This window comes from Podarcis erhardii, assembly GCF_964252035.2.
Source record: "Podarcis erhardii genome assembly, chromosome: 2".
NCBI lineage: Eukaryota > Metazoa > Chordata > Lepidosauria > Squamata > Lacertidae > Podarcis > Podarcis erhardii.
Window position 1 is genome coordinate 107,186,824 of NC_138498.1, and position 24,859 is coordinate 107,211,682.

The 24,859-nt window shown below is 46.2% G+C and overlaps 1 protein-coding gene across 2 annotated transcripts in view; it reads right to left on the reverse strand.

Moving 5' to 3' along the window:
- The window catches only part of IL17RC (interleukin 17 receptor C), a 38,867-nt gene that overhangs the window by 12,384 nt on the left and 1,624 nt on the right, over window positions 1-24,859 (reverse strand). The window contains exons 2-15 of one of the 2 annotated variants that reach the window (XM_081852625.1): window positions 22,918-22,939; window positions 21,950-22,108; window positions 20,428-20,511; window positions 19,360-19,472; window positions 15,645-15,762; window positions 15,499-15,543; window positions 11,293-11,438; window positions 8,004-8,063; window positions 5,268-5,331; window positions 4,585-4,772; window positions 3,057-3,107; window positions 1,976-2,021; window positions 1,035-1,156; window positions 852-911 (exon numbers count right to left, since the gene is read on the reverse strand). In XM_081852625.1, the coding sequence (XP_081708751.1) occupies window positions 852-911; window positions 1,035-1,156; window positions 1,976-2,021; window positions 3,057-3,107; window positions 4,585-4,772; window positions 5,268-5,331; window positions 8,004-8,063; window positions 11,293-11,438; window positions 15,499-15,543; window positions 15,645-15,762; window positions 19,360-19,472; window positions 20,428-20,511; window positions 21,950-22,108; window positions 22,918-22,939 (1,278 nt within the window). Of the gene's footprint in view, window positions 1-851; window positions 912-1,034; window positions 1,166-1,975; window positions 2,022-3,056; window positions 3,108-4,584; window positions 4,773-5,267; window positions 5,332-8,003; window positions 8,064-11,292; window positions 11,439-15,498; window positions 15,544-15,644; window positions 15,763-19,359; window positions 19,473-20,427; window positions 20,512-21,949; window positions 22,109-22,917; window positions 22,940-24,859 lie in introns of both variants that reach the window. The other variant, XM_081852624.1, reaches the window with a different exon arrangement.

Here is a 24,859-nt window from a genome sequence, read left to right on the forward strand (position 1 = left end):
TATGTGGCCAGCATGACTAAGCCGCTTCTGGCGAACCAGAGCAGCACACAGAAACACCATTTACCTTCCCACCGGAGCAGTACCTATTTATCTACTTGCAACTTGACGTGCTTTCAAACTGCTATGTGGGCAGGAGCTGGGACCGAATGGGAGCTCACCCCATCGCGGGGATTTGAACCGCCGACCTTCTGATCGGCAAGCCCTAGGCTCTGTGGCTTAGACCACAGTGCCACCCGTGTCACTGTGTAACTCTTGAACTAGAGTGTAACAAAAATGGGACACGCCCGTGTCAGACATTTCTGGTATAAAAAGTTACAGTAGAAAATTACGGGATGTGCACTGATTGGAAACCGTATGCCTGCCCTGAAACTTCTGCAGGCTAAAAAGAGTGTTGAAAGCAGGATTGCACATAAACCACCATGAATGCATAATAATCAGGGTGCCTGGAGGGATCCTCTGTCTGGTCTTGATTAAGCATTTGTTCATAATTGTCTTGGGGCGGTCTTATGACAGCGAGCATTCGTTCGGATTGACACGTCTTCCCACAAGTCATTCGTTCACCCCCCACTTTTCAGTGCATCTCCCCATCACTTTTCAAACCACAGAAAACCTGTTTGTTTTTTAAGTGGATTTGCAGCACAAGAGAGGCAGAGTGCTTTAATCCACATTTAATTGTGCAAACTGAAATTTCCCAGCGTGTGCTTGAAGCCCTCTCACAGAATGCTGAGATTCTGGAGGCTCTTTGTAATTAGTTTTGCAATTTTCTTCTCTAACGAGCTCAACACCATACAACATGTGGCAATTCCTAAAGGCATGCCCTCCCTCTTCCTGACACTCGTCCCCGCTCTCACCTTCGTGCACTCTCCTGACTGCAAGTCCCTCTGCAGGGCAACCTCCAGATTCCCATTTCCCTGTGGAGAACAGGGAAAAGAAAATGCAGTGAGTGCTGCACAGCTACACCCCCCACCTCCACCCTATAGAACAGCATCTGAACCATAGCAGGAGGGGAAAAAGAGTGGCAGTCCAGGACTTACTGTGCTGGCAGCTTGAGCGATGGGTACCCAGGTACCCTCCTCAAAGACATGTGTAGAAGAGCTCCCTTGGGAATGCTCAGTCTTTCGAAGCAGCAAACGTTGCTTGGTTTGCCAAGGGCTTTCTGCGGTATCTAGGGGAAGAGAAAAGAAAGCTTCAATGAAAAGCTTGGCTGCAGGATCAGTCCACGGATCTCATCTCCATTCTTGGGAATATATGAGAAGAGCTCTGATAGTCAAATGGAAATTGCAGGCAGGACTTGAAATACAGTCATACCTTGGGATACAGACGCTTCAGATTGTGCGATTTCGGGTTCTGCACTGCGCCGAACCCGGAAGTACCGGAACAGGTTACTTCTGGGTTTCGGCGCATGCGCGGAAGCGCTAAATCGCGCTTTGTGCATGCGCAGAAGCGCTGAATCGCAACCCGCGCATGCGCAGATGCAGCGCTGCGGGTTGCGAACGCTGCAGGTTGCGAAGGTGCTTCCCGCACGGATCACGTTCGCAACCCGAGTGTCCACTGTATAAGCAGAGGAATGAGAATGATAAAAGGAATGTTAATGTAGGATATAGGTTACAGAAATAAGTAGAACACTTAAGGCAGCTGATAAAGGATTTGAACAGAAACGTCATGGAAGTAAGGACGCGAAGTCAAAACGTTAAGGGAATATTGTATTGAAATAGAACTGAATTTTGTTAAATTGTATGAAAATCAATAAAAATTATGGGAGGGGGGAGAGAGAGAGAATATAAGAAGAACCTGCTGGATCAGGCCCAAGGCCCATCTAGTCCGGTATTGTGTGGCCGACTAGATGCTTGTGAGAAGCCTGCAAACTGGAGATGAGCACAAGAAGGCTGCCATTTCCAGCCACTGCCATTCAGAGGTATGTTAAATATCTCTAGTCTAGTCTAGTCTGGCGCTCAGAGACCACTGTGGCACTCACCTTCCTGCAGGCAGCTTTGGAGGTAGGTGTTTCCGTTGCTCCTGACCTGCACAAAGGGAAAGCATGTGTCAGTAGAAAGTCCTGTCATGCCCTTGAGTTTTTCCTGGAGGCACCTAGCCAGAAATGGAAGGCTAAGGCAGATTTGAAAGACATTGGCACATCGGCTTACCATATTTTTCGCTCTATAGGACGCACCGGACCATAGGGCGCACCTTGTTTTAGAGGGGGAGAACAAGAAAAAAAATTCTCCCCCTCTCTGCTCAGCGCCCCTTCAGCGAAGCGGCAGCAGAAACGGAGCCCCTTCCATTTCTCCTGCCGCTTCGCTGAAGGGGCGCTGCGCAAAGAGGGGGAGAATTTTTTTTTCTTGTTCTCCCCCTCTAAAACAAGGTGCGTTCTGTGTGTTCTGTGCATCCAGGTCGGGGAGCAGCGCTGCAAACCCTTCCCGCCCCCCCTCCCATACCCTGACTGGACATTTTGTGATAAGGAAATTGAAGACAGGAGGTGGAGAGATCAGGCCACCTTTACAGCAGAGGTTGGCAATCAGAATGAACAGGACACTGCCCCATCAAACTCAGTCTGCCCCAGTCAGCCTCCTGATCTGCAGACCTGCCTGCTTAGAAATAGTCCAGGGGCTGGCAGCTTCCTCCTCCTCCTTCTCCTCCTCCTCCTCCTCCACCTCGGTTCAGTTCTGTCCTTGTAGACCCAAGCAGGGAGGAGATTGGGGGCAAAACTAGAAGCAGGTGACTCTGCCTGTCATTGGCTCTTTGGCATCACCTCCTATTGGCCTCCCTGCCTTCTGTCCCCTACCAGTCCCCATGGCTGACCAACCACCACTACACCTTTGCCACATGAAGGAATCACTCTAGTAAGGAAATTCTCTTTGGTCTCTTTCTCTACGGGTCATTAAAAAGAATGAGCTCCAGATAAGAACAGTGAAAGAGGAGCCCAATTCTGACTTTCAAAATGCCTTAAGACAGCAGGCCAACATTATGCAGGACCACAGGAAGCTGGACAATAGAGGCTTAGCCATTGTTCTTGAATGGATTGTAATTACGTGGATTGTTAATTACGTGGGTCCTACCTGCACACAGAGGTTGGGGTGTGGTGTCAGTCCTGGGAACTCCTGCGGCACCTAAGAGGTTTGGGAAGAGTTTGTTACAGTCACAAAACTCACAGCTCACTCGCACATCCATCCGTGCCCATGTCTTCACCACCAACCCAGCCACTACCCATCGGAAGGGAACTCTTGGTGCAAATGCCTCAGACCCCTCACGCTTTAGGCCTGCTGTCAGATGCTCTTGGTTTGAAGGGCTGCTTCTTATCCCAGCACACACACAGGAATGAGGAACCAGGGGCCCTATAAATATTGCTGGACTCCAGCTCCCATCAGCCCCAACCGACAGGGCCAATAGTCGGGGGGGGGGAGGGTTGTCCCAGGACAACTGGAGGGCGCCAGGCTCTCCCATCCCAGCTGTAACACGTCGCTGTCCCATAATGTCCCCATTTCCACAGAATGCAGGTGGGCGATCTGCTGCTCTGGAGCTGATGTGGTCCTCAGCCTGACCTCGAAAGCCCTCTGCAAGTGACAAGACTTCTCACTAGGAGCTCACTGCAAGCCAAGTTAATGGCAATCAAACACTCTTCTTTCTTTCTGAGGCCCGGGAGCCTGTACAAAGGAGTAACTCCAACCTTCCCATCCAGGCCATACCTCTGAGTTAATTCTCCAAAAACTGGCCTCCTGGATCACCACCACCTTTTCACTGAAAGGGGCCATTTGCCGGATATTTAACTGATTGTGTCTACATCACATAAGCAGCCTGAATCCTTAGACCCTCCAAGTGTCCCCTTATTTTCCAGGGTTTTACAGAAGCCATCCCGGTTTCTGATTTGATCCCAGAATGTCCTGCTTTGCCTTAAAGGTAAAGGTAAAGGCGTTAAAAGGGTAAAGGTAAAGGGACCCCTGACCGTTAGGTCCAGTCATGGATGACTCTGGGGTTGTGGCGCTCATCTTGGATGTCCCTACAGTGGTACCTCAAGTTACAGACGCTTCAGGTTACAGACTCCGCTAACCCAGAAATAGTACCTTGGGTTAATAACTTTGCTTCAGGATGAGAACAGAAATAGCACGGCGGCGGCACAGCAGCAGCGGGAGGCCCCATTAGCTTAAAGTGGTACCTCAGGTTAAGAACAGTTTCAGGTTAAGAACGGACCTCCAGAACGAATTAAGTTCTTAACCCGAGGTACCACTGAATTTCCATCGGAGTGTATGGCCCCTGTGAGCCAGCCAGATAAGTAACTATCCAGCCTTTAGAATACATCTGCAAGCAGTCCTGTATAGGGAAGTTTTTTAAAGAAATGTTTTATGTTTTATTGTGTTTTTACATATGTTGGAAGCTGCCCAGAGTGGCTGGGGCAACGCAGTCAGATTGGTGGAGTATTATTATTATTATTATTATTATTATTATTATTATTATTATTGAATAGGATGTCCCTATTTTCATTGGAAGAATGTTGGAGGGTCTGGAGACTTACTGGACTCCACGCAATCCACACTTGCCATCTGGCCCACATCTCCTTTCCCCGCCCCACTTGCTCCTTGCTCTACTCACTTGTGGGGTGAGGGCCAGGTGCAGCTGGGGGTGCAGTGGGTGGCAAGAGGCATGGGGTGCCCCCCTCCAGCAGGGAACCAGCTCCCCTGGGAGGTCGCACGGTGCAGAGAGAGAGCAGGTCAGCGTCCCCTCAAAGGCTTTAATTTTCAGATGGCTCTGTTCCCAGGCCCTGGACAAGGCCTCAGCATCTGGAACAGGAAGTCAAGTCTTTGTAATAACAGGCGAGAATGTCCTTCATACACACCGTCCGCTCTCCCTCCCAAAGTACACATAACCATGGCAAGTCCTCCTCTGTCAACATGTTCAGGGCTGGCCTAGGACAGTTTGCTGCCTGAGGTGAAGAACAAGATGTCAAACCCACCCCCTTCTCCCCACACTTGATACAAAAAGATGCCTGCTAAATCCTGCTCTGGCCAGCATCCCTCACCACACCTGATAGTAACAGGTTGGCCTAGGGCAGGCAACAGAAAGAAGTCTACCTGAGAAACACACACACACGAGACCTTCAACACCACCTTGAGACTCCCTGCACTTCAGTGGCTTCCTGCCACCTGAGATAGATGTTCCCTTCTGCCTAATGGTATGACTGGCCCAGAAGAACACACCCCAAGTTAATGCTAACATTTTCGCTTTTTGAAATTCTGGGTCCGATGTGGACTGGATTTTTTTAAAAAAACGCATACCGCTTGAAAAGGGGCACAGGTGAGTTCGGGGCGAATCTTCTTGGCTTCCGACGTTGGGCCAGACCTATGAACACAATACCCAATAGAATAAGAGGCCAAATGCGAGGAAGATGTGCAGTCGTGTGTGTAATGGGGGTGGGGAGAGAGAAATCACTTGGTGAATGGGCTGTGCACATGCAACTTACCACATGGTGTCCTCAGCCATTACACTTGTATGGCCATTCTCAAGGCCATCTGGGTGAAAGTACAGTCGTACCTTGGTTTTTGAATGCCTTGTGACTCAAACATTTTGGCTCCCGAATGCCGCAAACCTGGAAGCGAGTGTTCCGGTTTGAGAACTTTTTTTGGAAGCCGAACGTTCGACGCGACTTCCGCAGCTTCCGATTGAGTGCAGGAAGGTCCTGCAGCCAATCGGAAGCCGCGCCTTGGTTTTCGAACGTTTTTGGGAAGTCAAACGGACTTCTGGAACAGATTCCATTTGCCAACCAAGGTAAGATTGTAACTTGTAAACCAGCCCTTAAGTCCTGGAAATAACCACGGCTCAAACCAGAGCACCATTTAGCGACTTGCATCACCAGGTTTGAGGTATTCCAAAAATGCTCTTACTCATGAAGAAATTGCAAAAAAAAAAAAAGTATAAGGACTGTGGTGCTTGCCCTCCTAGGTGACATCATGCTGGGTCATAAGGAAAGGGTTAAGTGAGTGTGAAGTGATTGGCAAGTGGGAACCCAAGTGATTGGCAAGTGATTGGCAAGTGGGAACCCAAGGGGAGGAGTTAGAGTTAGTTAGAGTTAGAGTTAGAGTTAGAGTTATTACTCACCCTTCTGAGTAATACCCCTCCCCACCTTCTCACTATATAGAAAGGTCTGGTGACTTCTGTTTCAGTGTATCTGAAGAAGTGTGCATGCACACGAAAGCTAATACCTAGAACTAACTCAGTTGGTCTTTAAGGTGCTACTGGAAGGAATTTTTTTATTTTGTTTTGACCATGGCAGACCAACACGGCTACCTATCTGTAGTTAGAGTTAGAGTTAGAGTTAGAGTTAGAGTTGTTAGAGTTAGAGTTAGAGTTGTTAGAGTTAGAGTTAGAGTTAGTTAGAGTTAGTGTTAGAGTTAGAGTTGTTAGAGTTAGAGTTAGAGTTAGAGTTAGAGTTAGAGTTAGAGTTGTTAGAGTTAGAGTTAGAGTTAGAGTTGTTAGAGTTAGAGTTAGAGTTAGAGTTAGAGTTAGAGTTAGAGTTAGAGTTAGAGTTAGAGTTAGAGTTAGAGTTGTTAGAGTTAGAGTTAGAGTTAGAGTTAGAGTTAGAGTTAGAGTTAGTGTTGTTAAGGAGTCAGTCGGGTGTTACAGAAGAGAGAGGGAGGATAAGTCTGTGGGTTGGGATAGTTTGATGTGAGAGAGTGAGAAAATCTGTTAAGAGGAGTCAGATAGACAAATGGGATAATCTGTTAGGAATTAGGGGAAGACACAAGATCTACCCACTCTGGAAGAATGGCAGATGAAGGTGATAGACTATATGGGACTAGCAGAAATGACCGGCAGAATCCGAGACCAGGGAAAAGAGTCAGCGGAAGAAGACTGGAACAAATTCAAAGACTATCTTCAGAAACATTATAAAATTAATGAATGTTAGAATGATGTTGGACAGAAATTAAGTGGTTCCCAGCTGTAATGTAAAGGTTGAGAAATAAGTTATAATAAGTTATAATAAGTTATAATAAGGATTTGCTGAGCTAATAATTTGAATTGGAATACAAAAAGGGGAGGTGTGAGGAGGTCTGGGAAATAAGATAAAAGAAAATAAGTAATTGAAATTTTATCTGTTTTTAATTGTTTTTAGTTTTGTATTTTTGTACTTTTTTGTTCTTTTTTGTTTTTGTACTATTTTTGAAATACGAATAAATATTCTTTTTTTAAAAAAAAATAAAGAAGTCACACACACAAATTTACGTATGCACACAAACTTAAAAAAAAATAAAAATCTGTTAGGAATTAGGAAGATATAGGCCGGTAATGAAACTAAGATAAAGAAACTGACAAGAAAAATTATCTGGAACCATAAACTTGTTAATGCTTATAAAATAAACTTGTTTATTTGGTTTAATGTTAACAACTGTCTGGACTCTGTGTGTGCCTGAGAGGAATGGGTTGGGAAGCAACCACAGTGGTGGCACAGGGATCAGTAGACCGTCAAACGTCCGGGGACCCAGTAAGACCCAGGACTTACTCCGATAAATTGCTATGTGAAATGATTCATGTATGAAAACTGGGATTAAAATTCTGTTTAAAAAATCAGGGTTCTAGTCAGACTTAAACCTTAACCCACTATTTTAGGACATTAGCAGCTGGGCCATAGTCAAATCAAACTTGTCGCAGGTGACAAGCTGGTGGCTTTCCCATCAGCCCCAGAAAGCATGGTCAAGGATCAGGGGTGATGGGAGCTGTAGTTCAACAATACCTGGAGGACCACAAGTTTCCCACCATGGTAATAATGTGAGGATGGGTATGGCTTAGAACATCGCAACTGCATCGCACATTTAATGCATGCTGAAAGCGACCGGCTTCCTGCAAAGAATCCTGGGAACTGTAGTTAAGCTAGGAATGCTGGGTGTTGTGGCTCTGCTAGGGTAAACTACTGTTCCCAGGATTTTCTGGGGGAAGGCATACACTTATTTAAAGTTAAACGTGCATCAGGTGTATGGCGAGGGAGGAAATTTTGTGGTGTGTGTAAAAATCCTTACCTCCACGCAGAGACAAGGTAACACCTGGTCGATAGGCAAGCTCACATTCTCGTTTCCGGTCTAAATACAAAACAGGGAAGTGACATGAGTGAGAGCAGCTTAGCAAGAAAAAGCTTGCCTGGTCTCAAATTCTTCCTGCCCCTAGACACTGTTATAAGAATTCTAAGGTCCCAAATATAAAATAAACGTTCATAAATGTACAAGGCAAACACACACATAGGTATATAAACCACGTGTCTGAAATAGTACAGAAGAGCAATCCCGAAGCCATTTTGACTCTCCCAAACCATTTTGACCTCAAATATTTCTCTGCAAGGAAGAAGGAAACGGGAAAGCTTCTCCATTGCCTTTTGCTACCTGTCTTAAGGGCGTGTTTGTGTATGAATAGGGTGAGCCTGTGACCTGGATTCAGGAATTAAAGTATTAACCATCACAAAGAATGGCCAGACTGCCCAAGTAATGAAATCAGCAGACAGGATTTCTGCAACGGACCGCCTCCTTCTGTGATGTATGTATGATGTTTTGCGGGGGTGGTCTTGGGCTACAGGGTGGGCAATTTCAAAAGTCTATATAAGGGCTTGTGCACCATCGTTCAGGGTTCTCTCTTCTGTCCTGCGTGTGGTGAGTGGAGACAGGCTTACTAACTGCTTTGCGCCTCAATTTTCTCTGGTTGGCCTCTGTTATTTTCTCCTACCAGTAACTCACTTAAGGACTCTAAGATACCCCATAAGGGGAAAGGAGCAGTTTTTTCTTATAACAACATTATTTTTGTTGTTGTTTAGTCGTTTAGTCGTGTCCGACTCTTCGTGACCCCCTGGACCAGAGCACGCCAGGCACTCCTGTCTTCCACTGCCTCCCGCAGTTTGGTCAGACTCATGTTTGTAGCTTCGAGAACGCTGTCCAACCATCTTGTCCTCTGTCGTCCCCTTCTTCTTGTGCCGTCAATCTTTCCCAACATCAGGGTCTTTTCCAGGGAGTCTTCTCTTCTCATGAGGTGGCCAAAGTATTGGAGCCTCAGTTTCACGATCTGTCCTTCCAGTGAGCTCTCAGGGCTGATTTCCTTGAGAATGGATCGGTTTGATCTTCTTGCAGTCCATGGGACTCTCAAGAGTCTCCTCCAGCACCATAATTCAAAAGCATCAATTTTTCGGCGATCAGCCTTCTTTATGGTCCAGCTCTCACTTCCATACATCAGTACTGGGAAAACCATGGCTTTAACTATACAGACCTTTGTTGGTAAGGTGATGTCTCTGCTTTTTAAGATGCTGTCTAGGTTTGCCATCGCCTTTCTCCCAAGGAGCAGGCGTCTTTTAATTTCGTGACTGCTGTCACCATCTGCAGTGATCATGGAGCCCAAGAAAGTAAAATCTCTCACTGCCTCCATTTCTTCCCCTTCTATTTGCCAGGAGGTGATGGGCCCAGTGGCCATGATCTTCGTTTTTTTGATGTTGAGCTTCAGACCATATTTTGCGCTCACCTCTTTCACCCTCATTAAAAGGTTCTTTAATTCCTCCTCACTTTCTGCCATCAAGGTTGTGTCATCTGCATATCTGAGGTTGTTGATATTTCTTCCAGCAATCTTAATTCCGGCTTGGGATTCATCCAGCCCAGCCTTTCGCATGATGAATTCTGCATATAAGTTAAATAAGCAGGGAGACAATATACAGCCTTGCCGTGCTCCTTTTCCAATTTTGAACCAATCAGTTGTTCCATATCCAGTTCTAACTGTAGCTTCTTGTCCCACATAGAGATTTCTCAGGAGACAGATGAGGTGATCAGGCACTCCCATTTCTTTAAGAACTTGCCATAGTTTGCTGTGGTCAACACAGTCAAATGCTTTTGCATAGTCAATGAAGCAGAAGTAGATTTCTTTCTGGAGCTCTCTAGCTTTCTCCATAATCCAGCGCATGTTTGAAATTTGGTCTCTGGTTCCTCTGCCCCTTCGAAATCCAGCTTGCACTTCTGGGAGTTCTCGGTCCACATACTGCTTAAGCCTGCCTTGTAGAATTTTAAGCATAACCTTGCTAGCGTGTGAAATGAGTGCAATTGTGCGGTAGTTGGAGCATTCTTTAGCACTGCCCTTCTTTGGGATTGGGATGTAGACTGATCTTCTCCAATCCTCTGGCCACTGCTGAGTTTTCCAAATTTGCTGGCATATTGAGTGTAGCATCTTAACAGCATCATCTTTTAAAATTTTAAATAGTTCAGCTGGAATACCATCACTTCCACTGGCCTTGTTATTATTATTATCATTAGGATAAGAAAATTAGTGAAATGTATGGCTGACTACAAAGCCACTCCCGACATACGGAGGGGGGGGGTTGCGGGCTCACGCCCCATTCACACCCTCGCGGGCTGGCTGCAGCCCTGCGGGACTTGGGGAATCCCGGGGTCATTAAGATTCATCATTCACCGCGCCAGCCAATCGGCTGGCAGCGGGGGCGGTACTTGTAAGGGACTTTTAAGGTCGGGGCAGCCCATGCTCGCCCCTTTCTTTTCTTTCAGCAGCTGCGGTTTCCCACCCTCCCGCCCTTTAGGTTCTCATCTGGACTTTGCTATGGGCTTTGGCTGGTCGCCGCAAGGGGCCTGGTAGGAGTTTTTCCATTTGGCTAATTGGCTATATTTTGGAAGCCACTTGGTTTTTTTGCCTACCTCGTAGCAAAACGTCACAACACCTTTGGTTTTGGCGGTTAGGCATTGGCAGGGGTATTATTATGCAAATGAGATGGGGGGGAGGAACGCCATCACCTCCCCCAAATCTTGAAGGGTAGTTCGTTAAAGGACTCCGGGGGGCGTCGCCTTGTCCGAAACCTATGGAGGCTAGGGCCTAAAGCGCGTTCCCGAACGGTAACCCCCCGGGGAGCGCCTAGGGATGTGCATCTCGGGGGCTCCCCCTGTTGGTGCTTAACCCTTCCCGGTTCTATGCTGGTTAGTCTGATAGGGCCAATGCCTAAAGCTCTTACCTGTAATCAATAAAGTTGTGGCCATTTTTTGCCCATTAACCTAAATTCTGGTGTCCTGTGTCTTTATTTATTCCATCTGTGCGAGGGGGCGGGAATCACCACGCAAATTTCTTTTTGGGTTTGAAACAGTGGGAAGGAATTCAACATCAGGCCAAGGCAATTGTTCCCTCAAGGTAGGTATTTAGGCTTCCCAGACAGAATCCCACCCCCTATCTCTTCTCCTGCTTTTCTGGGGATTCTCCTGAGGAGGAGGAAGAAGGAGGAGAAGGAGGAGGAGAAGGAAGAACATTCAGCTCAGCTTCTCGGCGGAGTCTTCTTCTGCTCACCAGCAATTTAGGTGCGTCCTCGCCCAGCTCTTTGAATGCATTTGTCTGATTCAGATACAGCCACATGGAAAAGTGCTGTCCCTCAGGGATGTCCAAAATATGCAGCACTGCCTTGTCTAACTTCATGGAGACCTCCAGTCTGGGCACTGCAGGAGAGATGAGGCGGCCATGAATACGCTACATGAATTCACACTTTAGAGAAAACAGCAAGTTAAGTGGCGACATGATGCAAATTTATAAAATTATTCATGGCATGGAGAAAGCAGATAGAGGTTTATTTGTTTCTTAATCCCTCTCGCAGAACACTAGAAATTGTGGACATCCAGTGAAGTTTAGTTTTCTCTAAACTAAGAAGTCCCAAATTCTGTAACCTTTCCCCCCAGAGGAGTCGCTTCATCTCCTTCATCTTGGTTGGCTCTTAGTGTGGACCCAGGAGATCGAATCTGAGAGTCCACGGCTGCCACCTGCCATAAACCACCATTGGCAGGATTGGCAGCAACCAAGAAAAAAGCACACCAAGCACTTAGGCCAATTCAATAGTCAATAGTAACAAAAAGTAATCCATTCAGAAGTATGTATTCTAATAAAGATTACAAGATCAAATAGAGATTACAAACTCTAACAGAGATTACACGTAGTTGTTATCCATTTTCTACGTTTCTCAAGGATAACAACTACGTGTGGGTAGATCAACGTGTATCTTGAGCTTTTCTGTGCATATATTTATCCGAAAGTCTTCAAACTTACAAATTTCAAACTTCAAAATTACCGTAGAGTCCGGCGTATTAGGCGACTGGGCGTATTGGACACCCCCCCCCAAATTAGCAGCTGCAATTTGGGGGTTTGTTTTATAAGCCCAGTTACCGGGGGCGGGCTCTGCTCTGCGCCACCCATACCCAGCGTATAAGACGACCCCCAACTTTTTAACCTCTTTTCCGGGGTTAAAAAGTCGCCTTATATGCCGGAATCTACAGTAGCTGATGAAGTGAATACATCGAAACAGGGCCCTGTCCTGGTTTCCGATCCATAATTTGACTTCTGCTCTATGATTGAAACTGAGTCTTCATCTGTAAGCTGATAAATTATAAGGATCAACATTACTGTCGAGTGAAAAAGAGAAAATCTTTGTAACGAATTATTGTGTTATACATATCTCTTTGAGTTTGAGTTTGTAATCTCTATTTGAGTTTGTAATCTTCATTAGAATACATACTTTTGAATGGATTAGTTTTTGTTATTATTGACTATTGAATTGTGAGTAGGGACCACTCCCACTATTGAAACTTACATTGGCCTGAGTTCTTGGTGTGCTTTTTTCTTGGTATACAGTATTTAATAACGAGGACTGGCAGCTGATATGCTTGTGATAATATCTTGTTCTCTTGTTAATTGCGCTGTTTTAAATGCACATGTTATACTTGACTTCCTTTAGTCATGTTTTATTTGGAAATGTTTAAGATTTCTTTTCATTAACATTTCCGTGTTAAATGTGCATTCTCTACTTGAACTCCTTCGTAACATTTTATTTTGAAATCTTTAAGATAATATTTTAGTTTAATTATGTTGCTTTGAATATATATATATTAAATTCATTCAGTAATGTTTTATTCTGGGTTGTTTTATTTAATGTGTCAATGGAGTGCCTTCCATCCGCTTCGGCTGGTGGCCCAGCTACGCCCAGCGGTGGAGCTTCATGACAGGGATAGCCTAACTACCGTTGTCTATGCTCTGATAACCCCAACGTTAGATAACTGCAATGCGTTATACGTAGGGCTGCCTCCGAAGATGGTTCGGAAACTTCAACTAGTGCAGAATTCAATGGCAAGTTGCTCACCAGGAGCAAGACGGTTTGAGCATATTACACCGATTCTGGTCCAACTGCACTGGCTACCAATTAGTTTCTGGGCCCAATTCAAAGTGCTGGTTTTGACCTATAAAGCCTCAAACGCCTCAGGACCACAATACAGTGGTACCTCTGGTTACGAACTTAATTCCTTCCAGAGGTCCACTCTTAACCTGAAACCGTTCTTAACCTGAGGTGCCACTTTAGCTAATGGGGCCTCCCGCTGCCACCATGCCGCCGGTGTGAAATTTCTGTTCTCATCCTGAGGTAAAGTTCTTAACCCAAGGTACTACTTCCGGCTTAGCGAAGTCTGTAACCTGAAGTGTTTGTAACCTGAGGTGTTTGTAACCCGAGGTACCACTGTACCTCAAGGACCGCCTCTTTCTATATGAACCTATCCGGACCCTGAGATCATCTTCCGAGACCCTTCTTCATGTGCCTCCTCCTCAAAAGGTCTGGAGGGTGGCAACACGAGAACAGGGCCTTCTCTGCAGTGGCTCCCCGTCTGTGGAATGCTCTCCCCAGGGAAGTTCCCTGGCGCCTTCATTATACACCTTTAGGCGCCAGGCAAAAATGTTCCTTTTAAACCAGGCCTGCAGTTGATTTGATTGACATTCTAGGCCCTTTTTAAATGTGGTGGGAGTATTTTTTGGGGGGGTAATGGGTTGTTGTTTTTATTTTGATTATGTATTTTGTGGTTTTATATTTTGATTTTATTCTGTGAACAACCCTGAAACCTCCAGGTATAGGGCAGTATATAAATTCAATAAACAATAATAAGAATGATTTGCCTTTTTCACAGCTGCCGCAAACTGGATCAGCGCCTTCCCCTGTTACAAATTTTACAGATATCAGTTTCTTTCTTTAGTCACTGGAATTGTGCCTGTAAGCACCTCTGTCCCAGTTCACAGAGTTCACCTGCTCCATGCAGGTTACTCCCAAATTACGCAAACAGGACACATTTTACAAAACGGACATTCGTTTCCAAGTATTCATCAAGCACAGACATGGCATTTTCAAACTTCTCTCTGTGTGGACTCTTATGTCACAGAGTCTGCAATTGTGAGTAATATGAATGTGCTATTTAAGAATAAAAAGCTGGGGTTCTCAGAAAGCAGGATGCCAGAGCCCGCACTGGATACGCACCAAATTCCACTCTTGCACAGTCATCTTTCCCCTGCCTAATAAAATTTGAATTACGTGGTACTGCTTTGCCTGTATGAAGGTTAACGTATCAGGGTTAGGACATGAGTCCTTAATATGCGGAAAAACAGAAAGTTGGACTCCACAAACTTTGGACCTCATCCAAGGTGTTGTTCCACTTTTACTCAGAGTAGAAGCAATGAAATTAATGGATGTGACTAGGTTAGCTCCATTTGGGCCAACTGCGAGTAGAATTTACTTGGATACAACAGGTGGCTGGGACAACCCTCTTGTCCACCACCTGATGCCCCTATGACATCAGACGATGGACAGGTGAGTTATCCCAATCGCCTGCCAACGTCCCTGGCAAAGTGCCTCCCAAGCTGGTTGTTGGTTGCCTAGGAACCAACCAGGGGCTTTGCCAGCATTGGACTGGTAAACCTGGTTCTTACAGGGATTGGAAGTGTGGTCAAGTTCCCCACGGGAAACTCATTTGCGCAGTTGATAAGCTTGAACTCACCTGGCTTTAAAATAACAACAACAACAACAATAATTTATTATGAGTTTCCCCAGCCACTCTGGGCGGCTCCCAACCGAGTATTAAAACAATACAGCATTAAATATTAAAAACTTCCCTAAACAGGGCTGCCTTCAGATGTCTTTTAAAGATAAGATAGCTGCTTATTTCCTTCACATCCATAGGGCGGGTGCCACTACAGAGAAGGCCCTCTGCCTGGTTCCAGGTAACCTCCCTTCTTGCAATGAGGGAACCGCCAGAAGGCCCTCGGCGCTGGATTTCAGTGTCCGGGCTGAACAATGAGGGTGGAGACGCTCCTTCAGGTATACACCTGCTATATGCAGAGATCGACTGCACAGGGAACCTGGTTGTGTAGCCGACCTGCTCCCGATGTGACAAAGGATGTCAGATTTGGAGCAGACTGGCACTGTTTGCAGGAAGTGGACTCCGGGCCTAACTGTGACTCAGGTTGGGCCAAATTTGTCCTGGGGGCTGGAATGTTCCTCACCCCTGTCCTTGTTGGACCTTTGGTTTCGACCCAGAAAAGAGGCAGTTTTAGCCTTAGGAAAGGTTGCCGCTGTGGGAATGTTTTCAACGAAGCTCAGATCCCTATCAAACGAGCCGCAGGGGGTTTGGCTGGCTCTAGCTGGTACCTGCGTCAGGGTAGCGGCACTGATAAGAAGTCGGTGGCATTGCTACATACCTTGGCAGAGGCGGATGGCATCTTTTGCTCTGTGCCAGGTGCAGTCTGTGGGAAGAAAACACAGAAGGAAGGCCTGGAGGTTGGTTGGTTGCTCTGCTCCATTTCCTCAGCTGCTCGCTTCCGGAGCAGGCCTGAAAGGCACTCACCTGGCCCAGAGTGGGTCTTCCGCAAGGGTTGTGCAAACTGATAGTGGGGATGGGTGAATGCCGTGATATGCAACTCCCCGCTGAGAGCCACCGGGAAGCAGTCGAACTGGAGAGAGCCCTAGGAAGGAAGGGGGCAGGAGTGTCAAAGGTGAAAGGAGCACACACACCCCTCTCTTTCTCTCTCACACGCTATCATGCCTACAGACAGGAACACACACACAGAGGGACCCAATGGGGCTGCCATCTGTCGCACTTCACCTTTCCCATTGGGAAAGGTGAGGGATGTCTTTGGGAACCACCACGTCCTCCTCAAAGTGTTACCTCCCACCATCACCACTAGGGTGGGAGGTTGGACCTGCCTGCAGTCCTGCTGCTTATCTGGGGCTACTGCTTCAATGGTCTCCCCAAACACTGGTTGCTTAGCGCCCTGACAGTGCAAGAGAGGCTGGATAGAGCAGCTTAGCGCAGAGCTCAGAGGGAGAGAAGCTCTGTGGCTGTGGATCATTAAACGTTTGGTGTACGCTGCTGCTCCAGACACCATATTGGCAATGATCTTTTGACGTGGAGGGGCTCTTGAAATCGTTTGGTGGGCATGCAGGCTGCCAGTTAGCCACAGAAGGCTCCAAGGGGCTTCTGGAGGTTCCCTCACTGCGAGATGTGAGGTTACAGGGAACCAGGCAGAGGGCCTTCTCGGTGGTGGCGCCCGTCCTGTGGAACGCCTTTCCGTCAGATGTCAAGGAAATAAACAACTATCTGACTTTTAGAAGACATCTGAAGGCAGCCCTGTTTAGGGAAGTTTTTAATGTTTGATGTTTTATTCTGTTTTTAATCTGTTGGGAGCCACCCAGAGTGGCTGGGGAAACCCAGCTGGATGGGCGGGGTATAAATTAATTTATTATTATTATTATTATTATTATTATTATTATTATTATTATTGGCAGAAATTGCAGCTCTATGGCCCACCAATTAAGGTCAGCTAAAACGCCATCTAAAATACGTTTGTATATCAGTGGGGCTTAATATATCTTGCCATTTTTGCAACCACACTCTGCAGAATTTAGCATTGTCAAGGAACCCAGTTGTCCTTTATCAAAAGGCAAGCGTTTAGCCGTCAAAGATAAGCTGCTTTCTGGAGTGTGGGCAATTCCACATTGAAAGAGCATCCCCCCTCCTGAAGAAAAAAAAAAAAGAAACAGAGGAATTGCAGTTTGCCCTTCACAGAACCACAATTCCCAGCACCCTTAGCAAACTATATTTCCCAGGATTCTCCGGGGGCTGTCACATTCTTTAAATGTATGGTGTGTGAGGATGATTCGCAGCAGGTTTGCCATGCGTGAGCTGCCCCAGTGCTCTGCATAGCTACTGAAAACTAGCAGATGGAGTTAGCATGGAATAATGGTTAGGGTTTCAAACTAAGGCCAATGAGATCCGGGTTCAAATTTCCACGGCACCATGAAGCTCACAGGCTGACCTTCGATCTGTTAGACTCTTTCCACTTTTTTCTCCTGGGGTTCGTATTAGGATAAAAAGAAGAGAACCACATAGGCCTCCTTGAAGGAAAGGAGGGATGAAAATGCAGTAATAATGCAGAACCTATTATGAAAGGTGGAGGGGAGGGGCAAGGATTTCCATTTATACACTTTATGGAATACCCATCTCTGCATATGGGTAGGGCAAAGTGGAGGAACTGAACTTGTGGTCAGACTGATTTAGTGGTAGATTAGGGTTCTCTGCCTGTCTGCAGCCAAAACCGGCTCTGCAAGTGTAGTGCCAGGGAGCAAAACAGAGCCTGCATTCCTCCCTCAATCCCTCCCTCCTTCTCATCTATTTCACTAGACAAACACCAGTTTCTTTATGGGCTGGTTCATCACGGAGCCCTACCTCACTGCTAATCCAGATTCCTGCGGTTCGAAAGCAATCCCAGTAGTTTCCACATGTGCATATTTGGATTTGACCCAATCCATTGTTTCTTGTCCTGGCATACAAGTAGGTGTTTTTTTTAACCCTGTGTCTGTTTTTCACACTCACTAACTTGTTCATTCCAGTTACAGATAGGTAGCCGTGTTGGTCTGCCATGGTCAAAACAAAATAAAAAAATTCCTTCCAGTAGCACCTTAAAGACCAACTGAGTTAGTTCTAGGTATGAGCTTTCGTGTGCATGCACACGAAAGGTATCTGAAGAAGTGTGCATGCACACGAAAGCTCATACCTAGAACTAACTCAGTTGGTCTTTAAGGTGCTACTGGAAGGAATTTTTTTATTTTGTTTTGTTCATTCCACTCGCCGAACCATGGCAGTACAAAAGGGGCACACACACAGCTTTCTGTTTACCGGCACATTTTCTTCCTTTTTTAAAATAAAAGATTCTTCTGTTTCACTGACCAACCCCCCCAGTGAGTATGTGCAGGTACCTATTTATTTATGTGCATGGGTCTTGTTTTAAATTTCCTCCTTCAGATAAGCACTGAAGCAGAGATCTGATTATAGGTCAGCTTGAGTCTACATCTCATGTCGTTTGCTTGCTTAGTTGACCTTCACTGCACACATCTGAGGCTTAAAAAATGAAGGAGGGTGAGTAAGATTGTTTAGCAAGGATCCCTGCATTGCAGGGTTCGGATTAGATGACTTTCAGGGTCCCTTCCAACTCCACAGTCCTATGATTTATTTATTTTTAAGTCACCTTCCCAGACACTTGCTTGAAACTCAGTCGTATGAAATTCTGTGTGTGCGCAAACCAGAGGGTACAAGAATAAAGTTTCAAACGGTGTTTATGTTTTCACCACATGCCAGAAGTATGGGTAGGTAAAGGTAAAGGTAAAGGGACCCCTGACCATTACGTCCACTCATGGCCGACTCTGGGGTTGCAGCGCTCATCTCGCTTTACTGGCCGAGGGAGCCAGCATACAGCTTCCGGGTCATGTGGCCAGCATGACTAAGCCTCTTCTGGCGAACCAGAGTAGCGCACAGAAATGCCGTTTACCTTCCCACCAGAGCGGTACCTATTTATCTACTTGCACTTGACATGCTTTCGAACTGCTAGGTTGGCAGGAGCAGGGACCGAACAACGGGAGCTCACCCCATCGCGGGGATTGAAACCGCCGACCTTCTGATCGGCAAGTCCTAGGCTCTGTGGTTTAACCCACAGTGCCACCCACGTCCCATAGAAGTATGGGTACCAGAAAAGAAATGAGAAGCGACAATGGATGCTGGGAGCATGCAAAACTGAGTGGGAGAAGAGAACATTCAGACATGCCCCCAAGGAAAAGAACGGCAGCAATGGATCCAGTAACAGATTAACAGCAGTTTGGAGTAGGGTTAATTCTAATTTTCAGATTATCCCAGGATACAGGAAATCTGAATTCACTGCTAAAAAGAAATGAGATGGGCACTGATTGAAGGCTCCGTCAGACGGACAGCGCCTCAAAAAAGGAGGCCCATTCACATACACAGTAAACTCCAATGTAAACCATACTTTTAAAGCACATCCAACACACATTTTAAGGAGCTTGATTCCCTCCCCACCCCCCAAAAAAATTTTTTACTGGTAATGGTAGTTTTCCCCTCACAGAGCTACAACTCCCAACACCCTTCACAAACTACAGTTCCCAGGATTTTGAGTGCTTTGACACATACGGTGTGGATCCACCCACTTGTTCTCCATGCTTACAAATTTTGGATTTCACCAATGGACATTCAATGGGCCCAAATCACTTACCAAATCACTTCTGTTGTGCCAGTCACCACCAAGGGGGAGCGAAACCTTCATATTGGCGCAGTGGGAGGAAGCGTATGTCTCAGCTGAGAGCAGCACATGTGCCTGCAGGAATTCTGGGGAAAGAGGAAGGGAGGGAGTGCAGGGTGTCAGAAGAGGAATGGAAATAAATGCAGATATGGACTCTTGAACTGGAGGACTGGTGCGGCCATCAATATACTTCACGAGGCTGTTTGAGTCATTCCTCACATTCCTATAATATGCCATCGAGAATTAATTAGGCTCATAGACTCACAAAAGCTGGAAGGGACCCTGGGGATCATCTAGCCCAACCCCCTGCAATGCAGGAATATGCAGCCGTCTTTTTTCTGGGGGGATGCAGGAGTACGCAGACCCCTAAACGTTTTGTGAATCTAAACTTGGCCTCACTGAGGGGCAGTACAGTGGTGCCCCACAAGACGAACGCCTCGCAAGACGGAAAACCCGCTAGACGAAAGGGTTTTCCGTTTTGGAGGCGCTTCGCAAAACGAATTTCCCTATGGGCTTGCTTCGCACGACGAAATGTCTTGCGAGTTCCTGCGGGTTTCCCCCCCTTTTCCTAAGCCGCTAAGCCGCTTATCAGCTGATCCGCTAAAAGCCGCTAAACCGCTAATAGCGCTAATCCGCTAAGCTGTCAATGGGCTTGCTTCGCAAGACGAAAAAACCGCTAGACGAAGAGCCTCACGGAACGGATTAATTTCGTCTTGCGAGGCACCACTGTATTTCAATATGAGTAGGAAAAGGCGAATACCCCTAAACATTTTTTTAAGGGGAAAAAAGGCACTGTTTATGGGGCTTGAACCTGCGACCTTGGCATTATCAGCACCACGCTCTAGCCAACTGAACTATCCAAGGTGGTTATTCTCTGTGCAGCAATTGCTATTGTTAACATCGATACCAACTTTCCTGTTCCTCCTCTTTGACTTCTGTATAACTGCGCAATATTTCAAAACAACAACAACAACAACAACAACAACAACAACAACAACAACAACAGAGACTGCTGTAGACAAAGTCTCCTTTCTGGCTCACCTTCAGTGTTGCCATGATGTCTTCTGCGCTCTGGGCTGGTCCTGTCAGCTCCCTCGTCTTGTTTTGAACCCAAGGCAGGTGATTCTACAATGAAATAAAATGACTGTGTACCCCAAATAATAACAATAACAACAACAACAACAACAACAACAACAACAACAACAACAACAACAACAACAACAACAACAACAATAACAATAATAATAAAAACAAACCCTAGGGTCTGGTGACTTCTGTTTCAGTGTATCTGAAGAAGTGTGCATGCACACGAAAGCTCATACCTAGAACTAACTTAGTTGGTCTTTAAGGTGCTACTGGAAGGAATATTTTTATTTTGTTTTGACTATGGCAGACCAACACGGCTACCTATCTGTAATAATAATAATAATAATAATAATAATAATAATAATAATAATGCAGTTCAGCACAGTGCAGCAATTGTCCACCAAATGTACTTTTCTCCACTTATTTGCCTGTTTTGTAACACAAGAAAAAATATTTAATTGAAAACTTTTTTTTTTTTTTAATGAGAGGATTGGATAAATTCACGGAGGAAATTTGATGGCTGGGCTCTATCTACATCCACAGATGGAGACAACAACGCTTCTGAATATGTTTCCGAGCACAATTCAAAGTGTTGGTGTTGACCTTTAAAGCGCTGAACGGCCTCGGCCCAGTATACCTGAAGGAGTGTCTCCACGCCCATCATTCTGCCTGGACGCTGAGATCCAGCGCTGAGGGCCTTCTGGTGGTTCCCTCATTGTGAGAAGCAAAGTTACAGGGAACCAGGCAGAGGGCCTTCTCAGCAGTGGCGCCCACCCTGTGGAACACCCTTCCTTCAGATGTCAAAGAGAAAAACAACTACCAGACATTTAGAAGACATCTGAAGGCAGCCCTGTTTAGGGAAGCTTTTAATGTGTGACATTTTAATATATTTTAAATCTTTGTTGTGTGACATTTTAATATATTTTAAATCTTTGTTGGAAGCCACCCAGAGTGGCTAGGGAAACCCAGCCAGATGGGCAGGGTACAAATAATAATAATAATAATAATAATAATAATAATAATAATAATTAAAAAAAAAAAAAAAGCCACAGGAGAGGAGAGAGGTCTCGTGTTCAAATCCTGCTTGCTGCTTTCCCAGCAGGCATCTGGCTGGCCACTGTGAGAACAGGACGCTGGTCTAGATGGGCCTTGGGCCTGATCCAGCAGGCTCTTTTTTATGTTCTTATGACAGAGCCTGGGACTTTCAGAGTACATGTCCTCCTGTTGAATTCTGGCCTTTCTCCCTTCTGTATGGTTTGGTCCCTCGTGGGGCATGTCTAGGAACTGAACTCTACAACCTCTCAAACCCAACGTGAGAATCACGTCCTGCTAGCCCTAGACAAACAAGCCTGCCCTGAAGTGGCAGAGGGGGGCATGGTCCAGCTAGGACTGAAAGCCAAGGTACAAGGCTGACTGCAGCAACAGCAGCAGGCCAGGGTCAACGTTCAGGTACAGAGCCCTGAGCCACCTTTCTCACCCAGCAGGCCAAGGCGTAGGATCACCTGCACACAGGGGATGCAGTCTCGCTGCTTCCGACACCGAAGTCCGTTCTTCGTCTCCATCTGGGTCAGCACCAGGACTGGGTCTTGCCCTGGGGCTGGCAGGGCATCCCCAGGGATGCACAACACACCTTTTTCTGAAAGTAGGCGAAAGAAAGAAAGAAAGAAAGAAAGAAAGAAAGAAAGAAAGAAAGAAAGCATTACCTTGTGAAAGAAGGTCGCCATTCAGCAGAATGTGTACCAGCACCCACAAACACAGCATTTCGAAGGAACACTCACTACCGTCAAAAGAGCCCTGAACCAAAATTCACAGAGCCTTCCATCCCTAGAACAGAGTCTGAAGCTTTTGTGGATGAGAAGAAGCTTGTGTTGAATCCAGGGGCCACAAGACTAAGGCCGCCTAAAGTTGGTTTTCTTGGGTGACGTCCATTCCCACCCGAAACTCTCCCCTCTTTCCCAGGAACACTGCAGTAGAAATATTTGGCACGTTTTGGGTCGTGCAATGTGAATTGTGGCCAAATGATGACAAGAATGCTTTTAAACAAACAAACCCTGTAACAAAAGAATCCCATGCATCGGGCTTTAGGACAAGTCAAGTCAATGGCAGTCTTCACACTTGGATTTAGTCATGCTTACCTTTCCTCCACTCTTTCCAGGCAAGATCATCCATGCTTTAAAGCTACATGTCTGAGCACACTTTTTTTTCCCCTCTGGAGATTTCCCCACGAAAACCCGCTCTTTAAAGCACAATCGGAGCATACGGCAATCCTCAGAAAACCTAAGTTCTCTAAACGATTTAGCACTAAAGATTAAAAAATTGCTCTGACACAGAGCCCTCACATGTGGATCTGTGTCTGGGCAAAAAGTAGGTGTTGATAAGCCCATAGATTTATCAAGATAAAGAACAGGGATGAGAATTATTAATTTTTTTGGTACAAACACTTACCCAATAGCTGGCAGCCAAGACCCTATAGAAGGACACAAAAGGGACAGTTTCAAGAGCTAGTAAAGAGACTATCGAAAGTTGAGCTCCTTTTCTCCCACCCTACAACACACCCTGCCAGGCTGAGTCTAAAACAACATGCCTTCCAACTGTTATTTCATTGTGAGGACCAATTTCTTGGGTCTACGAAAGCTGTTCCCAATGCAGGACATATTGGCTTAATAAAGTGGGGAACCTGTAGCCCTCCAGGAATTGTTGGACTACAACTCACCTGTTTGTACTGACTGTTTTAAAGAGCATTGTTCTGCTTTTCCCTTACTGTAAGCTACTCCGGGTATTCTGCTATATCTTTTGCTCCGAGAAGTCAACCAGGAACCTCCTTTCCACCTGCACATCTGGTTTAAAGGTAAAGGGACCCCTGACCAGTCGTGGCCGACTCTGGGGTTACGGCACTCATCTCGCTTTATTGGCCAAGGGAGCCGGTGTACAGCTTCCTGGTCATGTGGCCAGCATGACTAAGCCACTTCTGACGAACCAGAGCAGTGCACGGAAACACCGTTTACCTTCCTGGCAGAGCGGTACCTATTTATCTACTTGCACTTTGACGTGCTTTCGAACTGCTAGGTGGGCAGGAGCAGGGACCAAGCAACGGGAGCTTACCCTCTTGTGGGGATTTGAACCACCAACCTTCTGATCAGCAAGACCTAGGCTTTGTGGTTTAACCCACAGCGCCACCCTCGTCCCTTCACATCTGGTTTACGACTATATTATTATAGGTTTGCAGGGAAATCAATCTGGGTGATGATATCTGTGGATCTCTTCCAAACCTGTGATTCTGTATCTGTGAGGTTAGAATCTACAAAAGGAGAACTGGTAATCTGGTCCAATCAGCTCCTTTGTTAGGGTAATGACTTTGGCCAGACTCACCAGCATCTTAAAGGGTTAGCTAAGAATAAATACGTTGCCATAGTGACAACTGAAGTTACTTCCAGGAAAGGATACAGGCCGTTCCCTACCAGCGTCACCAGGCTACCTGCAACATCACCACACACCTAGTTTTGGTGTGTGAGTTTTGGCTGATGCTAGAAGCAGGAGGCAGGGAGACCTGTCTTGCTCTGTGCTGAACCCAAAGCTATGGTTCGGAGATCTCCCTGGGAACCTAATGAGGAGGCAAGGTCTGCTGAAATGTTAATGCTACGAGCCTCTCCGCGCTATGTTCAGGTTGTGTATGTGTGTAAAGAAAACCACGTTTCGTAAAGACACCAGAGTCTCCACTGACCTTCATTCCAAAAAAACAACTCTGGTAGGTGTCCCTAAAGAACTTCATCAATAAGAAAATGGGCTGCACCCAACAATATCTATATACATGTATGATTCCAATGGAAAAAACATAACAGGTTGCTGCCGCCATGAAACATACAATCTAACTTTTGATAGTGGCAATGGCAACAGAGGAAGGAGAAGGAAGGAACAAACCCCCACCTGAGTCATCTAAATAACAGTACAGTACTAAAGATTTTCTTGAATTACAAAAGAACGTGCAATTAACCCCGCTCGACTCACAGTGGCAGAACACAGACAAAAAAAGGCAGATCGAACCACCTCAGCCAGAAAGCACCCAAAGTGGTTGCAAACACTTTCCCCTGTCTATCACTCAGGGAGAGTAGCAGCAGTACTACTACTACTAAGTGGCAGTATCTGTGTGGTGGACTTTTCAACTTTTGCAATGTCCTGGCGAGGGACGTCGCTATCTTGGCTTGGTACAAAGGCTTGCGGCCTTGTTTCCTGAGCCTTGACAACTGCATTCACCAGACCAGGTGACTCTTCTCATGGCAGGTGTACAGGTGGCAACAAAAGAGCGGCCTGCTTAGTTCTTGCGATGCCAGGCTTGCTGTTAAAGGGCACAGAAGCAGAGCCAGGAAAGGAGGGGGAAGCACTGCAGTGC